This window comes from Peromyscus leucopus, chromosome 12 (genome assembly GCF_004664715.2).
Source record: "Peromyscus leucopus breed LL Stock chromosome 12, UCI_PerLeu_2.1, whole genome shotgun sequence".
In the NCBI taxonomy this organism is placed as follows: domain Eukaryota; kingdom Metazoa; phylum Chordata; class Mammalia; order Rodentia; family Cricetidae; genus Peromyscus; species Peromyscus leucopus.
In genome coordinates, this window is record NC_051073.1 from 50,830,311 (window position 1) to 50,842,337 (window position 12,027).

Below are 12,027 nucleotides of genomic sequence, written 5' to 3' on the forward strand. Positions count from 1 at the left end.
TTCTCACTGCACCTAGGCTGTGCAAGATGTCACACCACAGGCACTGGATTCCCAGAAGCCTGCTCATGCACCAGGGATAGATCCCGATCCTCCTGCCTGGGTGCCCCCCAAATAGTTCGAGCCAAACAACCATGTTCCATGTCCAGAGGGCCTAGTCCAGTCCCATGGGGGCTCCACAGCCACCAGTCCACATTTCATGGGTTTCCACTAGTGTGGCCACGTCTTCCTATCATGATCTTGACCTCCCTCATCTGGTATCTCTCCTCTCTCTCGTCAGTTGGGTTCCCGGAACTCAGGCTGGTATCTGGCCTTGACCCTGTGAAGGAGAAGTGGTTGAGATCTACATGAGTGGACTGGGTGTGGTGGTGGTGGGGAGGTGGCAGAGGGCGAGGAGTGGGGCATGAGAACATAGGGAAATGGGAGCGTCAAACTGGAACAGGGACATTTCTCCTGCCTTGCTATTGGCCATTTAGTTCTTTAATAGACCATCAGGTGTTTTAGACAGGCACAGTAACACAGCTTCACACACCTTAAAATAATATTCTACAACAAGTCCTGTTACAACATTATCCTCATCTCTGTTCCCTGGTACCTACTTCTGTCTTCGTCATTGTTCTATTGTTATGAAGAGACACCATGACCAAGGCAATTCTTATAAAAGAAAACATTTAATTGGGGGCTTGCTCACAGTTTTAGAGGTTTAGTACATTATCTTCATGGCAGGGAGCATGGCGGCATTCAAGCAGACACGGTAGCTGAGAATTATACATCTGGATCTACAGGCAGCAGGAAGAGACAGACACTGGGCCTGGCTTGAACTTTTAATAGCTCAAACAGCACCTTCAGTGACACACTTACTCCAACAAGGCCACACCTACTCCGAAAGGCCACACCTCCTAATTTCTCTAAGTAATCTGACTCCCTGGGGACCACATGTTCAAATATAGGAGTGTATGGTGGCCATTTTTATTCAAACTCCCACACTGTCCTTATCCTAGCTCCTGATATCAAACATTATGGGTTTATTTTACCTGTTGATAACTTTACAAATAATACCCATGTCCATTTAACAACTATTTCTTTGTTTCTGGTTCTTTAAATATATTGGTAGGATTTATCCACAATATTAGAGGAAATTGTGGTGGTATTCTAATTGTACTGAAATGTGACTTTGATTGTATGTTAATAAATAAAGTTGCTCGGGGGTCAGAGCTATTAGAGCCATACACAGCATGTGGCGGTGGTGGTGCATGCCTTTAATCCCATAGATCTCTGTGTGTTCAGGGATACAGCCAGCATTGGAGACATATGCCTTTAAGACCTGCGGGGCTGTACGTACAGACAGTGATGAGGCAGTCACGTGTTTGGGTTTACAACCAATGAGAAGGCAGAATGACTATGAAACGACTTACACACAGGGAAATAGCTCTCTTTCGGGAAGCTAGGACCACCGCAGGAGGAAGGGTGAGATTTTAGCTCTGAGCTCTGACCTCTCGGCTTTCTCTTTTACATTGGTTCTGTGTTTCTTATTTAATAAGATGGTTGGTTACATCTACAGGAAATATAATTTTTAAATCTCATTTTGAATGAGTTTCTTTGTGTAGTATTATAATTCATGCAATCTATTATTTTTTAACATATTTTATTATTTATTTGAGAATTTCATATAATGCATTTTGATCATATTTAGCCCCTAATACTCAAACTCCTCTTAGACCCACCTTCACTTTCCCACTCCAGTTTCATGTCCCTTTAAAATAATAACCTACTGAGTCCAATGTGTCCTGTCCTGATACCCATAAGTATGAGCCCATTCACTGCAATAGGGTTCAAAATATATTCTCAATTGGCAATTTTGTTTTGATCATGACAAATAATATTCATATGAACATCTTTATTTGTGTTTTGGAGAATATATTCATGCACTTCTATGAGGTTTATATTACAAGTAGACTTACTTCTTGTAGACAATGCTATGTTCAGTGATAACACCAAGGGTTTCCACTATGTACCCAGCAGAATTTACACTGCCTTCAGCAGTGAATATGAGATATATTGTTTCTCCACATTCTTAGACTTGACATTGTTTGCCTTCCATTTTAGACATCTAGTGCACACGTAGTCCTCAGTTTAACCTATTTTCTTGATGAAAAAGTTGACCACTTTAAGTAAGTACATGAACGATCCAGCCAGGCATGGAATCATATATACTTTATGGAACATATATACTTACATACATTAGTAATATGATACAGGCTTAGTCATATATATGTATAATAAGTATATAAACATATGCATATATTGCCTTACATTTATTAATTTATAATTCTTAATTTTTACCATTAGTAAGTATGTATTAAGTAATACCATTTTAGAAACTAGATATTCAAAGTGGAAGAACATATTGTAGTTCTCTTTCTTCTCTTTGTCTTTGTCTTTGTCTCTGTGTCTCTGTGTTTGTCAGTCTGTCTCTCTCTCTCCTACCTCTGAGAGTCCAATACTGGGCCTTGAATGTGTCAGGCCCCTGCACATTCAATGTCTATCATTCTACCACTGATAATGTGCATAGAATCTCTAGAATTTTTCCTCATTATTGAGACATAGTCTCAACTATGTATCATAGGTTGGTCTGGGATGCACAAACCTCCTTCCTCAGTCTGGAGTGTGTCATCACCCATGCCTCATTTTTTTTTTATTGAGCAGAAGAGGCAACAAAGTGGTAATCATAAGGCAGGTAGACAAGAGCTACTTGAATAGTCTGTAGAAGTATGGAAGTATATATCTCTTAACAACAAACCTCATTTTCAGAGTCTTCACAGAGGATAAAGCATAACAGTTACGAGACAGCTGTCCTAGGAAGAAACGTGACCATCTTCTGCAATGTGACAAGTCTGGCAAATGTTGAGCAAATCACCTGGCAGAAAGTTCAAGGCTCTTTGCTTCAAAATATCGGCACTTACAGCCATAAATATGGAGAAAATATTCTCCCCCCATATGTAAACAGGCTGCACTGCAAGATCCTGGAACCCAATGCCTTCTTCATAACTATCCAAGGAGTGACATTTGAAGATGAAGCCTGCTACAAGTGTCTGTTCAACACCTTTCCACATGGCAGTCATGGAGAACAAACCTGCCTGAACATTCTAAGTATATAACCCTTTCTCTAGGGCCCTGCAATGGGGGTAGGTAGTGTTGAGTTATAGTGTTTGAGGACATTGTCCAGAGAAAGAAAGTTAGATGTTGAAAAACTGATGTTGATGAGTCCAGGTAACTTAGAGGAGAAAATGATGGAGGCCAATGGAGATTGTGTGCTGAGGCAGAATCTTCTCCCACCTCATATCACTTCTTTACATTACACTGCACTGGCTTCCATTAAGTGGAAAAACCCCAGGAAGAGCATCAGAATTTTGTTACTAAAGCAAGGAGAGGATATAAGAGAAGAGACATCAGGGAAGAGAAAAGAAAGGTGAAGCCTGAGGGAATTAGGGTTTGCCAATCTTCAAATAACCAATATGTCCTAGTAGTAGTTCCTTATTGTGCTGCTGTAAGTGTGAAGTGCTGGGGATGTGTAATATAATTCATAGATGCATAGATGTTGGGGCAGAAGTCAAGTGAAGAGAGGAAGAGGTATTGGAAGTTTTATGAAATGTGAGGAGAGGTATCCAAGAGGGATATGTTTTCAGCATTAATGTGTCATATGAAAAGTGGGGAAACACCATTCTTTAACAGCAGAGGGTTTGGTATGACATTCCATTGTATGAATTTTGTTTCCCTCTCTTTGCCTCAGCTGTATCTGAATTAGCAACTGAACTCAATCCTGTTCCTGGATCTGAAGATCTCCTCAACCTCCGTTGTTCAGCTGTGGGAAAGCCTGCTCCTGGCATCTCCATTTATCCTTCACAAGCCCTAGTGCCCACACAAGAAGAATACTTTACTAAGAACCCGAATACCACAGTGACCGTCACTAAAATACACAACATCTCTTTGAAAACTGTGAGGTTCTTGGGCCTCCAGCATCTGTTTGTGTCCATGACTCACCCTCTAAGAAGCGAAGAGAAGATAGTTCCTCTGCCAGTAAAGCAGGAAGGTGAGTGGAAGTAACAGCAAATCAAAAGGGACAGCTGGAACTGGGAAAACAGCTTAGTCTGCAAAATGCTTGCCACGAGACTAGGGAAACTCAAGTTGTAACACAGCACCACCATAAAAAGCCAGGCATGTCTGTGTGTCCTTGTGATCACAGTGCTGGAGAGACAAGGAAGCCAAATCCATGGGTCTCACTGGCCAGCCAGCCTAGAGCAACCAGGGACTCCTGGGAGTGCCACAAATTGGACAGCACATCTTATTGATCTCTGGCTTCCATAGTACATATTCTCTCTCTCTCTCTCTCTCTCTCTCTCTCTCTCTCTCTCTCTCTCTCTCATACACAAACATGGATGTATATATGCACAGACATACTACACACATGTATACAGATATGAAAGAGAGAAAATAGATATTTATCTTTTAAAGGAGGCCTGCATGTCCAGCTTTCAGACCTCTTCCCAAGGTAGCTAAAAGAATGCCTTCAGAGCAGTGGGGCTTAGAAAAGTTTCTTATCTGTAATAAATTCACACACAATCTGAGGGTCATTTTCTTTTATTCTTTGTCATCTCTAATTCTTTACCGTTCTAATTTTTTTTCTACTTTGTAATGCCTACTCATCTCTAATTTCTTGTACTCTGGTTCTAATTCTTCTCATCTCTAATTTATAGCCCCCTTCTCTACATGACTACATACACATTTTTAGCAGGACACTCTTTGCAATAATTACAATGTTACCTCTCAAGGTCATAGTACATTCCCTGAGAGATGATAAGGAGCAAAGCCATTTACCATGGCAATGCATACTCTGGAACATGGTGCTTGGCATTTTCCAAAGCAGTGGCTACTGCAGTTAGCTAGACATAAAACGATTTCTCTCTGGACTTGGTTAATTGACTATTTGTTATTTGGGACCTAAATAAAAAAGCAGTTAGTTTAAGTTTTATATCATAAACTGAGGTTAGAAGTTTGTGTAGAGTGTTAAGTTCTAAAAGTTTAGTAGGGAAAGCTGCTGGTCTTGTTATCAGCAGGACCTACCGGGTGAAGCTGGCAAGCAATTCAGGTCACTTTTGTCTCTGAAGGACTTTGATTCAACAACCCAGACATTTTGTAATTTCCTCCTTGAGTATAATATGTAAAAGTCCATGTAGTGGTCTATCCACAGAGACACTACATCTGACCAATATGCCCTGTCAGCTTAGCTAATTATAGAAATCAGGCTTCTAAGTGTCTTACAGTCCATGTGGAACAATAGATCTAGTTATGAAGCATATTATAGTATATTTTTTATACATCAAAATTATATAGCTCAATGAGAAGTCATCTTCTTGACCAGCCACAAATATATGTGCCCATAAGTCTGAGATGCAATTATGAGATTACATAGACATATCATATGAAAATGCATGGTAATGGGGAGATACCAGAGCTGTTTTTGCAGAAGTGAAATCACAGATGGAAGCAACAGTTTTCAGAGTCAGTGGTTCCTAATCCTTGCTTGACTTTGTTACCCATCAAAGAATCATTCTTCTGGTGGGTTGACATCTGAATTATCAATTGCTGTTAGCTGTATTTGTATCATGGCTTGCAATAGCTCATGACAATCTTTTTAAAAAATATACTGTAAGATGAATTGCTAAATGGTATTAATAAAAATCCCAGGGCCAGATATTGGGATGAAAGCTGAAAGATCAGAGAAGCAGAAAGAAGCCAGTCATGTTCTTACTGCTAGGAAATCCTTAGCCTAAGAGAGAACTACTTCCTGTATACTCACACTTTGTGTGCCCTGCCATCTTACTTCCTCTCTCTACCCAGCTACATCACTTCCTCTTTCTGCCCAGCTCTATCACTTCCTGCCTGTCTGTACATACCTTCAGACCTCTATGGTAAACTAGTGCTGGGATTAAAGGCATGTGACACCATGACTGGCTATGTTCCCAGTGTGGCCTTGAACTCACAGAGATCCGGATGGATCTCTGCCTCTCAAATGCTAGGATTAAAGGTGTGTGTTATCACTGCCTAACCTCTGTTTAATATCTGGCTTTTTCCTCTGATCCCCAGATAATCTTTATAGGGGTGCACAAATAAAATATCACCACAATCTGCTATAAGAAATATTTGTATAAATCAGGTATTTTTGAAGAAGTAAACCAATATAATGTACATGCATGATTAAGAAATTTAACAATGAAACCAAGTGTAGTATCCCATGTCTTTAATTCCAGCACTTGGGAAGCAGAGGCACAGAAATCTCTGTGAATTTTGGGCCAGCCTGATCTATATAAAGAGTTCCAGGACAGCTAGCACTATACAGTGGTTCCCAGTCTTGAGAAAACAAACAGACAACAACAGCAACAACAAAGCCAAACAATGCTGACAATCTCCACCCTAACTTTCCTGCTGTGGCAGAGGGTATAGTATTTTTCTGATGAATTTTTCTCCTACACAGAGAATTCTCTTTCATTTTCCTTTAGTTGAGGCTTGCAGATACACATTTCAATTTTTTTTGGCACATGCCATCATTACGTTTTAAGGAACATTTCCATAACACTTTAATTCATGTTAGGTAGTTTTTGTTCTTTGCATCAATTTGGTGATAGCCATTGACTTTTCTTCATTTTTAAATTTAATTTTTAAATCACCATATAATGTGCTAGATAATATAATACATTTTCAAACATTTAAAAAAATTCAAGAGTGAATTTTTGTGGTCTCCCTTCCTCCTATTTTCCCCATGCCCTTGCCACGCCATCCCTCCTGCCTTGGAGCCTCCCACTCCCTTTTGATTTTCCCTCTTCCATGACTCGTGTCCTTGTGTACACACCCCTGATCCTAGTTCATCACCTAATACTGTTCTCTCTCTCTCAGTCACACACACACACACACACACACACACACACACACACACACACACACACACGGGGGCAGGGGGAGTCTACAATCTGCATATGAGGCAGAACATGTAAGTTTTGTTATTCTGAATTTGGTTTCACCTTGCTTTCTAGACCCATCTTTTTTTTTTTTGCTTTTACAAATTTCATTTTTATTTACAACTGAATAATAATACCTTGTGTGTATATACCACATTTTTATCAGTCATTCATCTGTTGATGGACAGCTAGTATATGAATGTAGTAGCAATATGCATGGATGTTCAAGTGCTTCTATGGTAGAATCTGGAGTCCTTTGGAAGTATATAGCTGAATCATTTGGTAATTATCTTTTTAAATATTTGTGGTGCCTCCAAACCAATGTTCATAGTATCTGTATTAATTTGCAACCCAATTAGCAGTGAGTAAGCATTCCTCTTTTCCCCACATCCTCATAAACTGCTGTTGTCCTTTTTCTTCTTAATAGTCCTCTGACTGGAGTGAAGTGGTATCTCAAAGTAGTTTTATTTGTAATTCCCTGATGACTACAGACATTGAGTACTTTTAAAATTAGTTACTGAAGGGCTACAAAGATGACTCAGTGGTTCTGTGAATTGGCTGCCCTTCCAGAGGATGGGATTGGAGTCCTAGAATCTATAAGGCAGCTAAGAACTCTCTGCAATCCCAATTCTAGGTGATCTTATGCCATCTTTTGGCTTCTGTGGGCACTAGACACATACAGTGTACAAATACATGTTCAGGCAAACTACATATACATATAAACTATCATAAATCTAATTTCAAGAAAAAACTAATGTCTATGTCTTAGTTTTGATTTCTATTGCTATGAAGAGACACCATGATCACAGCAACTTTTATAAAGGAAAACATTTAATTGGGGCTGGCTTACAGTCCAGAGGTTCAGTCCATTATCCTCATGGTGGAAAACACAGTAGAATGCAGGCAGACATAGTGCTGGAGAGGTAACTGAGAGTTCTATATCTTGATCTGCAGACAGCAGGAGACTGTGACACACTAGGTGTATTGAGCATATGGGACCTGCCCCACAATGACACATTTCCTCCAACAAGGCCACACCCTCTAATAGTGCCACTTACTATGGGCCACTCATACAAACACATGAGTCTATGGGAGTCACACCTATTCAAACCACCACATTTCACTCCCTGGCCCCCATAAGCTTGTAGCCATAACTTAATATAAAAATGCACTGTCTAACTTCAAATATCCCCATAGTCTATAGCAGTTACAAACTTGTTTCTAATTCCAAAGTCTCTTCTGAGACTCATGCAATCTCTTAACTGTAATCCCCTGTAAATTCAAAATAAAAAAGCAGACCACATACTTCCAACATATAATGCCACAGGATATATATTGCCATTCTAAAACCCAGGGAAAAGGAACATAGCGAGGAAATATTGGACCAAAGCAAGACCGAAAACCAGCTGCAAAAACTCCAAACCCTGCATCTCCATGTCTGATGTCAAAATGCTCTTTAGATCTCCAACTTCTTTCAGCTTTGTTGTCAGCAACACACTCTTTTCTCTCAGGATGGTTCCACTCCTTGTTAACAGCCTTTTTTGACAGGTATCTCATGACTCTGACATCTCTAACATCTTGGTGTCTCCAACACAATCCAAGCTTCACCTTCACAACTTCATACAATGGCCTCTATATGCCTCCATTCAAAGACACTCCTGACACATGCCTGGCCTCAACAGCTTTCCTTAGTTGAGAAGGGAGACTCCATAACTCCTTTCCTCTGTCCTTGACTCCAAAGCCTGAACCATATGGCTTTTCTAATCCATAGTCCCACAGTCCATATTCCTTCAAACAAAACATGGTCAGGCCTATCAAAGCAATACTCTACTTCCTGGTTCCAACTTTTGTCTTTGTGAGGGTTTCTATTGTGAAGAAACATGATGGCCATGCAACTCTTATAAAGAAAAATGTTTAATTGGGTGACTTACGTTTTCAGACGTTTAATCCATCATCATCATGGCTGGGCATGATGGCATGCAAGCAGATATGGTGCTGGAGCAGGAGCTAAGAGCCCTACAAGTTGACTTGCAGGCAACAGGAAGTGAAGTTTTAGAAAAAGAGACCTCAAAGCCTACCCCACAGTGACACACTTCCTCCATCAAGGCCACACCTCCTGATAGTGCCACTCCCTTTGGGGGCCATTTTCTGTCAAACTAGCACACATGTCACATAATGTACAACTAAGTCAATATATATATATTCAAGTCAATCACATTTAATACATTTACAAAATTTACAGTCATCAATAAAGCCATCATATAATGTCTTTATGAGTTTTTCACTGAAAAGACCCATAGACATTTTTTCCCTTGATACTTCGTTTTTAATAAGATAGGATTTACCCTATTATAGTGTATAATTTGAAGGTTGTTGGTATTTTCTAAGTGCTTTGCAACAACCACTGATGTCTAATTACAGAACATTTCCACCACTCCCTGAAAAAATCAAACACCTTCTAGCAGTGGCAAAATTTCCAGTAACTGACGTGAGTAGCCTTCCCATTGCCTGGTAGTTACCAACTTATTATTATTATTATTATTATTATTATTATTATTATTATTATTATTATTTGGTTTTTTGAGACTTTCAGGGATTTTAAGTTTCCATGTAAGACTGTTTTTTGTCTGAATCCTAACAATACTTGTTACTCTATTTTCAAAAATGATCATACTTACCATAGTAATGGGAATGAATTATCAGTATCTCATTTTAGCACTCCGTACTTTTTAACCATAACTATTAAGTCCTCATTCTCCACTTCAAGGAAGCTAAGAAACTAATGTATGTCTCATATGTATATTTCATATGAGTGAAATTGCACATATGGTCTTTGTAGTAAATGGTTTTATATCTTTCCCAAAAGGATATTTACTTTTACTGTGCTTAGTGTTATGGTAGGCACAGTTTCCTTAATAGAGTTAAAGTACGTAGGAAAGGGCTGGGGCTAATTGCTCAGGGTAGAGTACTTGCTTGCCATGGAGAAGGCTCTGAGTTTGATCTCTAGCACTGGAAAAAAATGGAAAGAATAAAAACAGTTTAAAATGTGCCCAATCTGAAAAAAGCTAGAGCTCTTCCTGCTTTTTACTCTTGTCTCCTGGAGGGTAACTATGAAGATTTAAGCCTGAGGTAGATACATAGCTCTTTGCCCTTGCAAATATTTACCTCATTTTTTTATTACTGTGCTAGATTGCTGCCATCTGCTCAGCTTTCAACAGCTCAGTTTTTTTATTAAAAAATTTTTTATTCATTTTACATACCAACCACAAATCTCCATCTCATCCCTCTTCCCACTGCCCCCCCCCAGTCTCCCCACCCCCTCATCCCCTCCTCCAAAAGGGGACGGACTTCAGTGGGGAGTCAGCAAAGTCTGGTGTACTCAGTCGAGGCAGGAACAAGCCCCTCCCTCTTGCATCAAGGCTGAGCAAAGTGTCCAACCATAGGTAATGGGATCCACAAAGCCAGCTTATGCACCTGGGATAGATCCTGATCCCACGGCCAGGGGCCCCTCAAACAGACCAAGCTACACAACTGTCTCCTGTTTGCAGAGGGTCTGGTCTGGTCCCATGCAGGCTCCACAGCTGTTGGTCTAAAGTTAGTGAGTTCCTACGAGCTTGATTTGGTTGTCTCTGTAGATTTCCTCATCATGATCTTGACCACCCCCCTTGCTTATATAATCCTTTCCTCTCTTTGATTGAACTCTCAGAGCTCAGCCTGGTATTTGGCTATGGATCTCTGCATCTGTTTTCATCAGTTACTGATGAAGGCTCTATGATGACAGGGTATTCATCAACCTGATTACAAGGGTAGGCCAGTTCTGGCAACCTCTCCACTTTTGCTAGTAGTCTAATCTGGGGTCATCCTTGTGGATTCCTGGTAATTTTCCTAGGACTAGGTTTCTCCCTTATCCTATAATGTCTCCTTCTATCAAGATATCTCTTTCCTTGCTCTTGCACTCCATCCCTTCCCCAACTTGACCATCCCGTTACCTCATGTTCTCATCCCCCATTCCCCCCCCCTTATGAAGATGTAATTTTTTTCTCCCTCCCAAGGTGATCCATGTGACCCTCTTGGTCCTCCTTTTTTCTTAGCTTCTCTGAGCTGTGGGTTGTAGTCTGATTATCCTTTGCTTTACATCTAGGATCTATCCACTTATGAGTGAGTACATACCATGTTTGTCTTTCTGGGTCTGAGTTACCTCACTCAGGAAGATATTTTCTAGTTCCATCCATTTGCAAGCAAAATTTCATTATGTCATTGTTTTTACAGCTGAGTAGTACTCCATTGTGTAAATGTACCACATTTTCTTTATCCATTCCTTGGCTGAGGGGCATCCAGGTTTTGACTATTATAAATAGTAGTGCTATGAATATAGTTGAACAAGTGTTCTAGTTGAACAAGTGTTCTTCTGGTATGATTGAGCATTCCTTGGGTATATGAGCAAAAGTGATATCATTGGGTCTTGAGGTAGACTGATTCCCAATTTTCAGAGAAGTCACCATAATGATTTCCAAAGTGGCTGTACAAGTTTGCACTGCCACCAACAGTGGAGGAGTGTTCCCCTTGTTCTACATCCTCTCCAGCATAAACTGTCATCAGTGTTTTTGATCTTAGCCATTCTGACAGGTGTAAAATGGTATGTCAGAGTTGTTTTGATTTGCCCTTCCCTGATGACTAAGGATGTTGAACAACTCTTTAAATGTCTTTTGTCCATTTGAAATTCTTCTGTTGAGAATTCTGTTTAGATCTGTAGCCTATTTTGGATCGTTTGTTATCTTGATGTCTGGTTTCTTGAGTTCTTTATATATTTTGGAGACCAGCCCTGTGGTGATATTTTATTTGTGCTCTAACAAATAAAGCTTGCCTGGGGATCAAAGGAAAAACCCAGCCACTATATTAAACATAGAGTCAGGCAGTGGTAGCACACATCTTTATTCCTAGCATTCAGGACGCATAGATTCATATGGATCTCTGTGAGTTCAAGGCCACACTGGGAACAGAGCTAGACATGGTGGCA

General features: G+C 40.1%; 1 protein-coding gene across 1 annotated transcript in view; it reads left to right on the forward strand.

Annotated features, from left to right (window-relative positions):
• Positions 1 to 12,027, forward strand: part of LOC114695007 (nectin-3-like) — a 44,670-nt gene that overhangs the window by 16,621 nt on the left and 16,022 nt on the right. The window contains exons 3-4 of the mRNA XM_037209985.1: positions 2,809 to 3,147; positions 3,788 to 4,087. Coding sequence (XP_037065880.1) covers positions 2,809 to 3,147; positions 3,788 to 4,087 — 639 coding nt within the window. The remainder of the gene's footprint in view (positions 1 to 2,808; positions 3,148 to 3,787; positions 4,088 to 12,027) is intronic.